General features: G+C 57.3%; 1 protein-coding gene across 1 annotated transcript in view; it reads right to left on the bottom strand.

Moving 5' to 3' along the window:
- Positions 1 to 13,364, bottom strand: part of MINDY4 (MINDY lysine 48 deubiquitinase 4) — a 103,354-nt gene that overhangs the window by 7,284 nt on the left and 82,706 nt on the right. Inside the window, exons 14-17 of the mRNA XM_026508713.4 lie at positions 12,018 to 12,081; positions 9,453 to 9,614; positions 3,414 to 3,594; positions 2,782 to 2,854 (exon numbers count right to left, since the gene is read on the bottom strand). Of these exons, the coding sequence (XP_026364498.2) occupies positions 2,782 to 2,854; positions 3,414 to 3,594; positions 9,453 to 9,614; positions 12,018 to 12,081 (480 nt within the window). The remainder of the gene's footprint in view (positions 1 to 2,781; positions 2,855 to 3,413; positions 3,595 to 9,452; positions 9,615 to 12,017; positions 12,082 to 13,364) is intronic.

Raw genomic sequence — 13,364 nt, 5'->3', positions numbered from 1 at the left:
CCAGCATTCCCACTATTCACTCACCCACTCAGCTTTTCTGAGAATAACGCTGGGAAAAATCTCACCACATTAACTGCCCAGGTGGCCCCACCATGGTGGGGCAGGTGACAGAGGTCATAGAAGAGGCAGGCAGCTGGTTTTGGGAAAGTCCTAGCAGAGGATGGATACTCCTACCTGGGGGAGGGTGTGGGATGGGAAGGAAGGACCCCTGGCCAGGAGTATTACAGCAGCCCGGGTGCTAGAGGCTCAGCACTTTACCTGACATCTGCCTCACAAGGCAGCCAGAAAGGGCCACAGAGGGGTAGGCACTGCCCTCACCAGGCACCAGAAGTTCTCAGAGTGTGGTCCTGGGACAGCAGCACCAGCAATTCCCAGACACTCCCCAGATATGCCGATTCCCAGGCCCCACCTAGCTCTGCTGAACCAGAACCCCTGGGGGTAGGACCACTGATGCGTGCTTTACCACACCCTCCAGGGATGTCTGCTAAAGCCTGAGGACCACACTCTAGAGAAAATCTTTCCAATGGCTGAACCACAGATGGAGACAGGTGTGTCAGAGTATCGATCCCTACATCCATCAGGGGGCTGGCTGGATTCTGGGCCAACAGAGTCCCCAGGACAGTTGTCCCTAACCTTGTGTGCTGCACACATGTGGTTTTCTATCTGTGACAAAGAACTAGGAAGCATGGCTAGAGCCTTGTCCCCACGCCCTGACAGTGAGCAGGGACAGAAAAGGGCAGGGCAGGGACTCAGCCTGGACTATATGCCGCAGGCCAAGGACTCGCTCCTGGCTGCAGGCAGTGACCCCAGTTTCCCCCATCATTTCATGGCACACGGCTACAGCTGGGATAGGCAGGGCCCTGGCAGAAGGGGACAGCTGACAACAGAGGAAGAGGCACTCTGGGCCAACGACGCTCATGCTCAGATGACCCTGGACTGAGCTCCCCAACAGACCAGAGCCCCGAGTCATTGTCAAGCACTGGACAGTAAGGGCCAAGCCCAGAAAGTCCAACCCCTGGGCCCACTGGAGGTACTGGTGAGTCCTGCAGTGGAACCATTCTTGGGAAAAGAGGCGTTATTCCAGATGGGGTCATGGAGAGGTCCCGGGTGGTGGTCCCCCATCCCCCCTACAGAGACAGATGGAGGCCTTCGGAATTGGGGAGGTGGGCGGACCCTGTGCCCAGGGTGTGGTCCCAGCCCTGCTTGGCAGGCCCACCTGCAGGAAGGATGCCCTGTGGCCTCCCGCCCCATCCTGCGGAGGGTGCCAAGGCCAGTGTCACCTCCTTTTTCCACTGCTGCCCTTCTCTCATCACCTGGAATGAGTGGCCCTTTGTACATGAAAGGAAAGTGGCCTGCATGGGCCTTTAATCCTCCCGACGAAAGAAAAGCCAGCACATGACCCCACAAGAATGCTTTGTCCCTGGCTTGGTGGGCGGGCAGGCGGACGGATGAACAGATGGATGAATAGATGGGGCCTAATGAGGATGTCCCAACGTCTCCCGCATCCCCTCCCTGGTGTTTCCGCTGTGATCGTGGCTCCAGTCAAGGGCTCACTAGCCTGCGGGTAAGCAGCACCCGGAGGCTGCAAGCGAACCCCCTGGATCGCAGGTGGTCAGTGCCCCAGGGCCTCAGCATTATCCATGTCCTCCACCCCAAGTTAATCACTTCACAGTCAGGGACACAAGGTTCTGCCTGAGGTCACACTGTGGCACAGGCCACTAAGACAGTAACAGTGAGAGCTGTTTACAGAGCATCTGGCGGGATACCGGGTGCTCTCACAACAGCCCTGCACTTGGCTCTCCCATTTTCCCAGTCTTACAGTTGACAGTGTGAGGGACACATAGGTGAAGTCCGACAGCTCATGGCCAGAAAGTGGAAAGGATTCGAACTCTAGAGCCCACACTCACCACGTGTGAGTTCTAGAGCTTCCCCCAGAAGGCAATGGAATGCAGACCTCCTCCCTCCCTCTTCTGCTCCCCCCACTGCACCCTGAGGCTTCCAAGTCATTACCCAAAGGCTTTGTGAAGGGCCTGCCTGAGGCTGGGGGGGAAGGGACCAGAGCTCCAACCCCATAGCCCTCCAGAGGACTGTTCCCAGCACTGGGGCCTGGTCAGTGGGCTCGTGAGTGAAGTGAGCTCCAACTTACGCTGAGCCTGAACTGGAATTGGGGAGTCAGGAACCCCCCACCCTGTGTCTGAGGCTACAGGGCACCTCTGCTTGGGGTTCAGAGGGCCCAACCCGCACCAACAGAGTGACTGGGGCTGCTCGTCCCGGACGCAGAGGGCGCCTTTGCTGCAGGAAGCTATCTCAGAGCTACACCCTGGGGGCCACTGAGGAGCTAGGCACTCCCACCTTCCTATCCTGCTCAAACACCTCCTACCCCACCCCTCCCCCACCTGTACCGCGACCTGTCCTTCCTCCTGACTGGGCCTAACAGCCCTCACCACACGTGCTGGGGACTGCCGTGAGCAAGGACAGACCTCAAGTAGCAGCTACTCACACTACCGCCCCTGCCACAGGGGCAGCCTCAGAAGCTGTCTGAAGACACAGTCCCCTCCCAGACCACGCACTTCTCCACTTGGGCCACAGAGACCACAAAATGCTACATACAAACCAGCCCCAAGCACTGCGTCTTTCCAGTCTGCGGAGGTCCTGCCTCACCACAGACTCTTAGTTGGGGCAATCCAGAAACCCATCCTCCTTCCTGCAGGTATGACTACCCCCCACCACACCTCCCAGCCACTCAGTGAGCTTCCAGAGGCAGAGCGAGACCCGACTCACCTGGTTCTGATGCAGAGTTCAAGGGGCGGGACGAGGTCGTTGTCTTTGTCCTCCGGGATGGTCTGGGTGGTGTCTGGGGGCCGAGAGAGACACACACACACACTCATCAGCCCCGGGCCTGAGCTTGCTTTAAGGTCATCACCAACAACCCAGCTCCTGGGACCAGACTCTTCTGGCACCTGCCCCGCTTCTCCCCATGACTGGACCCATCCTTATTCCTGCTCATTGGTTCTCTCCTGGACAACAGCACTCTCCTCACAGCCTCCCACCCCCAGTCTCCACCCCTCCCCCCTGCTCTCCATCAGCTACCAGCATAATTCGTTCTAAAAACACATCAGATCCCATCACTCTCCTGCTCCAAAACCTTCCATGGCTCCTCACTGCCTGCAGAAGAAAACCCAAACTTGCCGGCATGGTATCCGGGGCTCCCTACTCTGTGGTCTCACATTCACCGTACCCCTCTAATGCCACCAGTTTCTCAGGGCCCCGCTCTGGCTCGTCCTGCAGGAGGATGCGCCTACACCCGCTCTCTGATCCCCCAGTGCAGACACGGGTCTGCGGGTCTGCATTGCTCTCTGACTGCCCCGAGGACGTGCGAGGGCCGAGGACGCGGGCCAGTGGGGGCGGCGCACCGATGCTCAGCCGGATCTGCTCCTGCTGGTTGGCCAGGCCGTCGTAGTAGTACAGGTCGAAGAGCCGCTCGGCCCTCCAGTCTCGCAGGAGCTCTGGCTGCAGGCCGAAGAGCACGCTGAAGTGGCTCTCACTGCACACCACCCAGATGGGGAACCTCGGCGTCTTCAGGAAGCAGCCCACCTGCCAGAGGGACAGGGAGTGGTCAGAGACGCACGTGCTAGCCCCAGGGAAAGGGCCTGAGCATCTTCCATCTGACCCAGGCCTGGGCTGAGCTCAGAGAGCTCTGTTGGGGATCGCGGCCTCTGAACCAGGCTGGGAGCCCCTTGCGCAGCTCACAGACACAGCTTGTCTCCCGGAGCCGTCCCCACCACTTTCAGGGGCTTTCTCTCACCCACGGTCACGCCGCGAGGTACCCCGGCCTGAAATCCGGGCATCCCCGCTGCTCCTCCCCCACACCTAGCTGGCTCACGGGGCTGCCCATCCCGTCTGCAGCCAGCTGCTCCTCCCCAGACGATGACCTTCTCACCTGTTCTTCCACACCCGCACCCCGCAGCCGCACCAGCCTCTCACCAGTCCTCGAACACACCAGTGAGGCCGGCCCCTGGGCCTGTGCACACACTGTCCCCCATCTAGAGTGCTGGGACACCTCTCCTCCCCTTCCAGGTCCTGCATCACCCAAACTACCCAACCAGGGAGCAGGACTCACCTCCCTCTAGCTCCCCGGTGGGGGTTACTAGGTAGCGGGTACTAGGTACCAGGTACCCGCCTTCTCTCCCGCAGCGCATCACTGCCTCCCCAGGATGCACCGGCCTGCCTCCTGCACACCGGACTATGCCCTCAGCACCAAGGGCAGGGGTCAGAAGTCGACATGAGCAAATGTTTGACGAGTGAGAGTCCTCATGCATGAAGTGGAACTCCAAATAGGTAGGACTTTACCTTGAAGACAGGTGGGCTTGGAGCCACGGGGAGAAGGGAGAGGGGGGACTCTGGGTGAGCAGTCTGTGGGGGGTGCCAGGAAGGCCTGTCCAGAGATATCCGGGGACTAGCAGGGCATTCGGGAAAGAGCACAGGGAGAAGAGGAGGATAAGGAGCTGGGACTTTCTGATGAGAGACTCCCTTGCAAAGCACCCCGCCGAGGGGTGTTCAGGGAGGGCAGCTGGCAAGGAACGTGCCCCAGGACCTGCAGTGCTGCCGCTCTTGGAGCGGTGGGGGCCCACTGCACAGTCGCCCATGGGCCTGGCTGGCTCTGCCCCTCAGGCTGGCTGGTCCTATCTGTGCTCTCTCCCCATCACCTGTGACTCCCTGGGGCAGCACCTCTCCCTACCCCAGGCCCTGCTTTATTCAGCTCTGTGCATGCCATGGGCCAGGCTGACTCTGGCCTAATCCCCACCAGCCTCACGGAGATGTTTGCATGCTCAGGTATTTACAGCCACAGCCTGCGGATTAAGGAAAGAATGGGAATTATTTTTCCAGTGGGGAGAAGGGCATACTTTCTCCGGCCTGTCACAGAAGAGTGGCCGAGCGGTCTTCCTGGGGCCCCTTGGAGCCCTCCTGGAAGCTGACTCTGGGCTGGAGTGTCTCGCAGGGGGGCTGTGCTCAGGTCCCTAGTGAAACACTTGCCCATGAACAGGTGCCTCCACCAGAGGGTAGGATGGCGATCTTCACAACGTGTTCGCTTTCCCATTTTCCAAGCGTCCCGCCCCGCCCCCGCCTGGCCAGTAGGGCCCTCAACCCCAGCCCCTTGTGACATTAAAACGTGACGACAAAGCTCTCTCCTCGGTGGATGTGGGGGAATTAGATGCCTTAGAGCACGCGGCTGGACGTGCCTAAACCCCACTGCAAACTTGGCTCCCAATCCAGGCTCAGAAGAGGCTTTTCTGGTGAGGGCCTCACCTCGAACAGGGAGCCTTCTCGGGGACCCAGGGCTCGTTCACTGCAGGAAAAAGAGCCATGCAACCTGCCAGGGGGCAGGCGTCTACATAATCAGCCACCCCGAATTTTCCAGCAGAGGGGACAAAAGGGCAGCTTGCCATTTATTCAACGGTCAAAAGATTACGGGCAAAAAAAAAAAGCTGCCCAGAGACTTTATAAATGAGTTTTCTCATTCAGGAGCCCCCTCCAAGTGGGTGACATTTTCCAAAAATGAAATTCACTTCCTCTGGGTTCAGAGGTAGGTGACCGAAGGCCCAGGGCAAGGAGGAAGGGTGGGGGGCACATTTCCTTCAGTACAGTCTGAGGCTTTCTCCAGGGAGGGGACCAGACAGCACCATTAGGAATCACTTTTAAAGGGGGGGGGGTTCTTAAATCTTTTGCAGGGGCGAGGTGAGTGAATGCCCCCGCACCCAGCGGTGGACGGCCAGCTCAGAAGCCCTCATTTAAAAGAACCAACATCTGACCGCTGGCAGAATCGCCGTCCGTCATCTGTAAGGGCAACGGTCATTCAACACGCCTTATGTGCCAGTCCCAGACACTATGCTCGATGATGGCGTTACAGCAAAGAAGGAAACAAGACCAGTCTTGTCCTGGGGGGGGGGGCTCACTGGATTAATAGGGAAGACAGATAGTCATCAAACAGTCATACAGACGCATTTGCACTGCCCTGCCCCGAATCTAAGATGCCATCAGAATCACTATGTTTGCTTCATGAAGAAGCAAGCTGGCAGTTGAAGTCTGACACACCAGCGACTGGAACAGTGCCTCAAAATCTCAGAAACGTTCAAATGCACGCAAAGTTTGCATCTCAAAAGCAATGAAATGTGACATCTGGAACCAAGAGGAGGCCTATGAAGGAAAGCACTAAGATTCTGTGATGGAGGGGGACCAGGTGGCAGGGGACCATGAGAGCAGGCCCCTATTTAGACGGACTGATTAGGTCAGGAGAGGCTTCCCCTAGGAAGTGATATTTAAGTCAAAGCGTGAAGGGAGGAAATGGCAGGGGCAGGTCTCATCGGGCCTTGTAGGCCGTGCTAAGTTGGCGCTTCCGGTCTCTGCATAAGTTAGCTGGGGCCACCAGAACAAAGTCCCACAGGCCACGTGGCTCAAACAACAGATTTGTTTCCTCACAGGCCTGGCGGCTGGACGTCCAAGATCAAGGTGTGGGCAGGACTGGTTTCTCCCAAGGCCTCCTCTCTCCTTGGCTTGCTCATGGCCGTCTTCTCTCTGTCTTCATGGGGTCTAAAGGCCCGGTTTCCAAATACAGTCACGTTCTGAGGTACTGGGTGTCAGGACTTCAACGTGTGAATCTGTGAGGGGACCTAACTCAGCCCCTAACGGTCTCAGAGGATGGGAAAACCACTGAGATGTGTGAAGCAAAGCCATGATGAGATTCAGTCTACTCTTTTAAAGCTCACAGTGTCTTCAGTGAAGGACTGGATGGGGGTGGGGACAGGTGTCCAGACCAGCAATGCTGGTGGCTTGGACCATGGTAGAAATGGACGGACCAGAGAAACGACTTAGGCTAGGAGCCACATGACCACCTGATGGGTTGGGCACGCTCCTGGGTTTGCGAAAGTGGGTGGATGGTGCTGTTTGCCGAGCTGGGGAAAACGGGAGGAAGACGCAGCTGGCAGAGCCCTTCCTGCCAAGCTCAGTCTTTGCTCAGGTCCCTTCATGAAGGCAGCAAGGAACGGGCCCTGCGGGGCATGGGAGAAGTGCTGAAGTTAAACTCCTGGTCCCATGCCTTCGTTCCCTGGACTGCCGGTACCCCCCACCACAATCACCGGGAGACAAGAGGGGTTGGCCTTCCCACTGCAGCCCTCATTAGTGGGTCTGGGGTGGTGAGAGTGAGGTGCAAGTCCGATGGGCAAGACCAGTCCAGGGGGGTCATGGGGAGCCAATGGAGGTCCAGAACACACAGCCAGGCTGGGGCAGAAGGCTGGCTAGTTCAGCAGGGGATGCATTTCTTGGTCCAGAGCTTCCTCTGCTCCCCCCCAGGCACATCCAGAGTGCGGCTCATCTAATAAGCTCACCGATAGGCAGGACCTCCCTTACCCTCAGCCCCCACATATTCAGTGAGGGCTCTAGAACCAGGCTTCCAGCCAGAGGCTGCCGTGAGAAGCCCCGGACAGGCTGAATGATGGGCAGGCCCGCTTCTGCCATCTGTGAGAGAAAGCCTAAGCCTAAGAACAGCCCCACCATGGATGCCAAGCCCCAAGCTGTCCTAAATGCCAGATCTTCCCCGTTGTCACACTGGTGCTGCCCAGTGGAGGGGGACCAGCTCTGAGCACCGATGCTAAATCTCCCTGGATTCCTTCCACATCCAACACGGCCAACCATGTAGGACCAGAGGAATTCAGGGATAGAGGGGATGGCAGGTGGTGGTAAGGGAGAGGACAGGCTTTGTCTATACTGCCAGACCTCTGCCTTCTCCTTCAGATGCCCAGTCCTCAGTGAACTCTGCAGAGGAGAGAAGGCCTGAGGGTCCTTCCTTAGAAGCTTGCCGCCCCAAGGCAGAGGAGCAAACATCCTCTTGCTGCAGAGAGATACAAGCCTCAGTCTTCAGCCAAGCATATATCAGCAGACGGGGGTCTGTGTGGATTCAAGAATTTGGATCCTTGTAGGGCCTAAATTTCTTCAATCGGCATTTTATTCCAAGGGAAGGACAACCCCCAACTGATGTTCCCATCAATTACCCTCCACAGACCAAAGGAAAATAGTTTACTTTCTGACCAACACCCTCAACGCAAGAATGAAACCAGGGCTCATGGTAAGCCTGGGGATTCCATGAGCCTGGCCAAGGTTCCCTCTCTCAGCCCATGGAATTCCGTGCTGAATGCTTTCAGAGCCCACCCAGGGCTCGACACTCAGGGGCCCTGACGCTTCTCCTGGCCCACGTGGCCACATTCCTGGGCTCCCTCCTGACACCAGCAAATCAGGGAGGGAGCACTATCATTCTTTCCTCCCCAAGTCTGTGGAGCCCAGAGGTCGGCTTCCTGTCTGTGGGGGCAGGACCTGGGGGTGCAGCCACACCACATGGCCCATTAGCAATGGGGCAGCAAGCAGCCTGAACTTGTGATCAAGCTGAAAGGGCACCATGACACCAGCCAGAGAACAATGTCTTCTCTGACAACACGAAAACCAAGGCTCAGAAAAGGCCTAACAGCAGGCTAAGACAGGAACATGGGGCCCGGCACCAACTGCAGTCTACAGAGACACACAGTCACCTTACCCTGCCCAGCTTCACCAGGGGCCTGGCCCCTTCCAAGACCCTGGCTGCAGGGAGAGAGGAAGGAAAGGGGGCAGTACACTAGCAAACAGACTGAGAGGCCTGTTAGGGTTGAACTGTGCCTCCCCAAAAGATCCGTGGAGATCCTAGCCCCCAGAATGTGACCAACTTGGAATTAGGATTGTTGTGGATGTAACTAGTTAAGATGAGGTTAGCGGAGTAGAGTGGGCCCTTAGCCCAACACAACCGACATCCTTCTGAGAAAAGGAAAAGGCACACGGGGTGAAGACGGCCACGTGACAACAGAGGAAGAGACTAGAGTGATGAATCCACAAGCCAAAGAATGCCAAAGACTGCCAGAAAACACCAACAGCTAGAAGAGATGAGGCTGGATTCTCCCAATGGGTGTCAGCGAGGACACAGCCCTGCTGACCTCTTGATTTTGGACTTCTGCTAGGAGAACTTCTGCTCCAGGACAAACTCGTGTTGTTTTAAGCACCCAGTTTGTGGTGCTTTGCTGTGGTAGACCTAGGAAACTAGGACTATGGCCTAAGACCTCAGGTCCCCCATCCCCGGAGAAGACCCCATCCCAACACACACACACACACACACACACACACACACACACACCCCAACTGCATCTGCTCGGACCCACAGTCACACTGGAGTCCCTCGGCTGGCTTTGGGTATGAATTCCATGCCAGTACTCAACGGCAGTGAAACCATACTTCCTCCCAAACCCTCTGTGATTGAGACTGGGCCAAATTCTGACCGGCTCCGGGAACTGGAGTTGAACTTCCCTGTCCCCGCCTTCCCTCTCTCTCGTGCCCGGGCGCCGGGCCCCTCTGTCTCGGGAGCCCTGAGCCCCCAGTACCTGGCACACATTGTAGTGCTCAAAGAGAGATAAGAACCCAATGTCACTGCGCGCAGTAATGCCTTTGAGCAGCGTGATGTTCCCGTTCCCAGAATCCAGCTCCACCACGTCGTTGAAAACATTGGACACCGCTTTCCCGGTCAGGAGCAGATTGACGAGTTCCTGTAGATGAAAGAAAGGGGAAAGGCTTGTCCAGGGGAGATCGGGAACAAAAAAAGTGGGGGTGGAAAAGGAAGGAAAGCAAGGAGGGAAAGAGCCCAAAATCACAGGGGGCTGGGACTTGGGAGTTCCCACCGGCCCCCAGAGAAAGCTGCCAGCGGTTCCCAGTTGAGCGACTCTAGGAACTCCTTGTGACCTCAATCCCACAGGCTCTCACCGAGCGCCAGCTACGCACGGGCCCCGGGCCTGAGCCCCAGGTGGCAGCAGGGGAGGGGGGTGCCCGGCGGCAGGGAAAGAATGGCTCCTGACCTCGGGCGTCCGGGCCTAGGGCGGGGAGCAGGTGCGTCCCTGCATGGCTGAAGCACAGTGTAGGATGTGACTGGGACTCTAACAATGTGTGCACACAGCCCTCCGGGGCCAGGCAGACATGGGACCACATGGCTGAGTCACAGCCACTCTGTGGAGAAGCCACATTTGGGTGGGTCTTGAAGGATGGCATTTTTTTCATAAACTTTTTTATTTTGAAATAATTTTAGACTCAGAAGAATTTGTAAAAATAGTACAGAGAGTTCCTGTGCACCCTTCACCCAGCTTCCCCCAACAATAACATCTGACACAACCAGTGCCCGTTATCAACACCAGGAAGCGGACAATGGTGCAAAAACACCAAGAAAGCGACTCTAGGCCTTATTTGGATTTCACGGGAGATGGCAGGGTCTTCAAGCAGGGAGGGAGAGTGGAGGCCTGCAGAGGCAGACAGGAGGAGGCGAGGAAGCCCCAGACTGGGTTCTAGATCTGTCCCTGCCCTCATCAACCAAGTGGCATCACACATTCAGGGGCCACGTGACTTGTGCCGCACAGCCGACAGAGCGACAAGCCTGCTGACCCCAGAACCGGGTGATCAGTGACATGTGGAGCCCTGTTCCTCTGGCCGTCTCCTTCAGCCAGGGCCTCCTGCATCGAGGTGGTGGGAAGGGCCCTTCCTGCAGCAGGGCATCTAGGGGTCCAACCTCCTGGGAGGAATGAGGACCCTGGGGCTCACAGACAGGAGAGGATCTCCCCAAGCCACACAGCTAGTTAGTGACAGAGCTGGATTTCCACCCACATTTTTCAGCATCCTGCCTGGTGCCCTCCCCTCTCTCCTCACTTGTTACCCGCAGGGTACCACCTGGCCGCCGAAGATCCCAGAGGAACACTGGCCACTAAGTGCCTGCTGTGCCACCGAGGAAGGATCCGAGTGAGCCCAGCCTTCGCACTTGGGCAGGCAGGACCCTCCGTCTGACCCACCCTGTCAGGGCCGGCATGCGCGGAAGGCCAGCAGGCAGCAATCGCCCCATGGTACGTGGGAATGGCCAGGATAGGCCGTTCCCAACATAAACTTTGGAGGGAAGAGTTCACAGAAGAGTTTTCCCCTGAATTATAAAAGCCATGCCCCAGTGAATAAATCCCTCCGTCAACACCAAGACCCCTGCCCTGGTGACAGTAAAAAAGGCCCCCTCTGATGGCCACGGAGGGAACCCCATTGGAGGGAGATAGCGAAGGGGCCCCTTTGTGTCCTTGCAGAGGAAATGAGAAGGAATTTGGAGGAAATGTCTGCTCTGAGATACTGCACCTCAGGGGCGGCGGCTAAGAAAGGCGCGGCCTTTTTCAGATGGGTTTGAGTTTTCCCACCTGATTTTCAAGGGGGAGAAAAAGGCTCCTGTTCCCCATCCGTCTCAAACCTTCCTCAGCGCAGGAAGCCTTCTTGAAATGGGGGAGAAAGGGGAAATAGGCTGCTCCTGCCCCAAGACTCAAAATCAACACAGTAGCAAAGCTTAGGGTCAGGTAGCCCCTTGCTACTTAAAGTGTGGTCCGTGGACCAGCAGCATCACCTTCTCTGGGGAGCCTGTTAGCAATTCAGAACTTCAGGCCCTAGGCCAGACCCACTGGATCGGAGCCTGCTCTTCAACAGGACTCCCAGGGGGTTCTAGGGCACATCAAAGTTTAGGACGCACTGGTTTAGTCCAAACTCCTCATTCTACAAGTGAGGGAACTGAGGCCTGGGGACGGGAAGAAGATCAGCTCAGCTTGGGGAGGGTCACTGCCAAGCTGGTGCCCTGTGCGAACACAAAGGGTGCCATGGTCCTCATCTCCCCAGCTGGCCCAGAGCCCCCAGTCTGTCCTCGGGGCTCTGACTGGGGCGCTGGGCTGTGTGGCGCCTGGCTCTGTCCTTGGTACTCCCTGCAGAGCCCAGCACACAGAGCGGGCACAGCAAGCTCTCAGAAGCAGAAGCTGAACTGAGTGGCCTTTCTAGGTCCATGCCAGAGGCTGGCACATGCTGGGAAAGGGCTGGCAGGGGCAAAGAAAGAAGGGAGGAGGAAGGAAAAGAAGCACTCAGCTATCCGGCACCCCACGACACCCCCTGACCTGGGTGCAGTATCCATGTGCTCCAATCAGGTGGCTGGTGGGGACATCGAAGTCCTGACGGACACTAGAAGACACAGACGAAGTGGTATTAGCACGCCTCTGCCTGACTCGGGCCTCCCCAGCAAACCTCTCTGGGTGATCAGGGGCTCCTCTCAGGCTCCAGTCTGAGGCCCAGAATTCTGGATTTGGGGGCAACCCAGTGCTCCGCAGCTCCCGTTCACTCTGCTCTGGGCAGTGGCCTCCGCTCTGGCTTCACCGGGGCCACTACCAACATGCAGAAGGGTGACAGAAGCGTGACACCGCAGGGAGGTCCCTGCATTTGCAATCCAGCACCCCCCATTCCCACCCCGACTGCCGCTTACCAACTTGGGCACTGGGACATCCCCTTCTATCTCCAGGCCTCGGCTTGTGAGTCTGTTCAATGGGAGCAATGGGAGTCCTAAAATAATAGTTGCCATCGCCTGGGCACAGACCGTGTACCAGGCCCTGTACACACACGATTGGTCAAATGCCAAGAGAAAACCAAGGCTCAGAGCAGCGCTGACTTGCCCAGGGCAGGGGGCTTATGGGCTATGGAGCTGGAGGGGGACCCCACGGCCCATCTTGGAAGCCTGTGCTCTCCCAACCCCAGGTCACCACAATGGCTCTACCCTCAGATGGGGGCCCCCCAAAAGGCACGAGGTGCAAAGCCCCTTGGCCAAAACGCATCCCTCAAACCAGAAGAAACCGATTTCTTAAGAGCTGTACAGAGCCGGGGACTAGGAGTCACTGTCAGCATGGCTCTGTCACAGGTGAGGCCAGCACCAGGAGGCAACCCCAGCCCTCCATGAATCTCAGCGCTCTCCAACCAGCTAGAAAGCCCACCACCAGGACACAATACCTTTTCCCTAGCCCCACGTAAATCCTTGTTGATCAGAATTGTGGACGAGTGAACAGGAAAGGAGCCAGCATCTCTGGAACGCAGCCCCACCCCCGGCGAAGTAAGGCTTACTATATTTTATAGACATGGAAAGACTCAGAAGGGCATCGCTGGGGGTGACGGGAGGCTGCGGCACATGCCCTGGGGCACGCTGCCAGCCCAGCGCCGTGCCCGCCGCCCAGCCTGCCTCCTCCGGCCCCACCCCAAAGAGACCACAGACGGACAGCCCAGAGGAAAGAGCTCAGCAATCACAATGTTTGTTTTCCCTTTTAGTGGAAGAGAAGAGAAACCTGGTCTCAATTTTATGCTTTAAATCTAAGATCTGCCATAAGTCCACAAACCTAAAACACCCTGGCCCCGTCTCCTTCCCAAACGAGTTTAGAAACTCAAGCTCCATGACCTTTGCCGGAGAAATGCTTTCTTGTGGT

Source organism: Ursus arctos, unplaced genomic scaffold (genome assembly GCF_023065955.2).
Source record: "Ursus arctos isolate Adak ecotype North America unplaced genomic scaffold, UrsArc2.0 scaffold_3, whole genome shotgun sequence".
Lineage (NCBI taxonomy): Eukaryota > Metazoa > Chordata > Mammalia > Carnivora > Ursidae > Ursus > Ursus arctos.
Note: the sequence above shows the minus strand (reverse complement) of the source record. Positions and strands in the feature narration are given on the sequence as shown.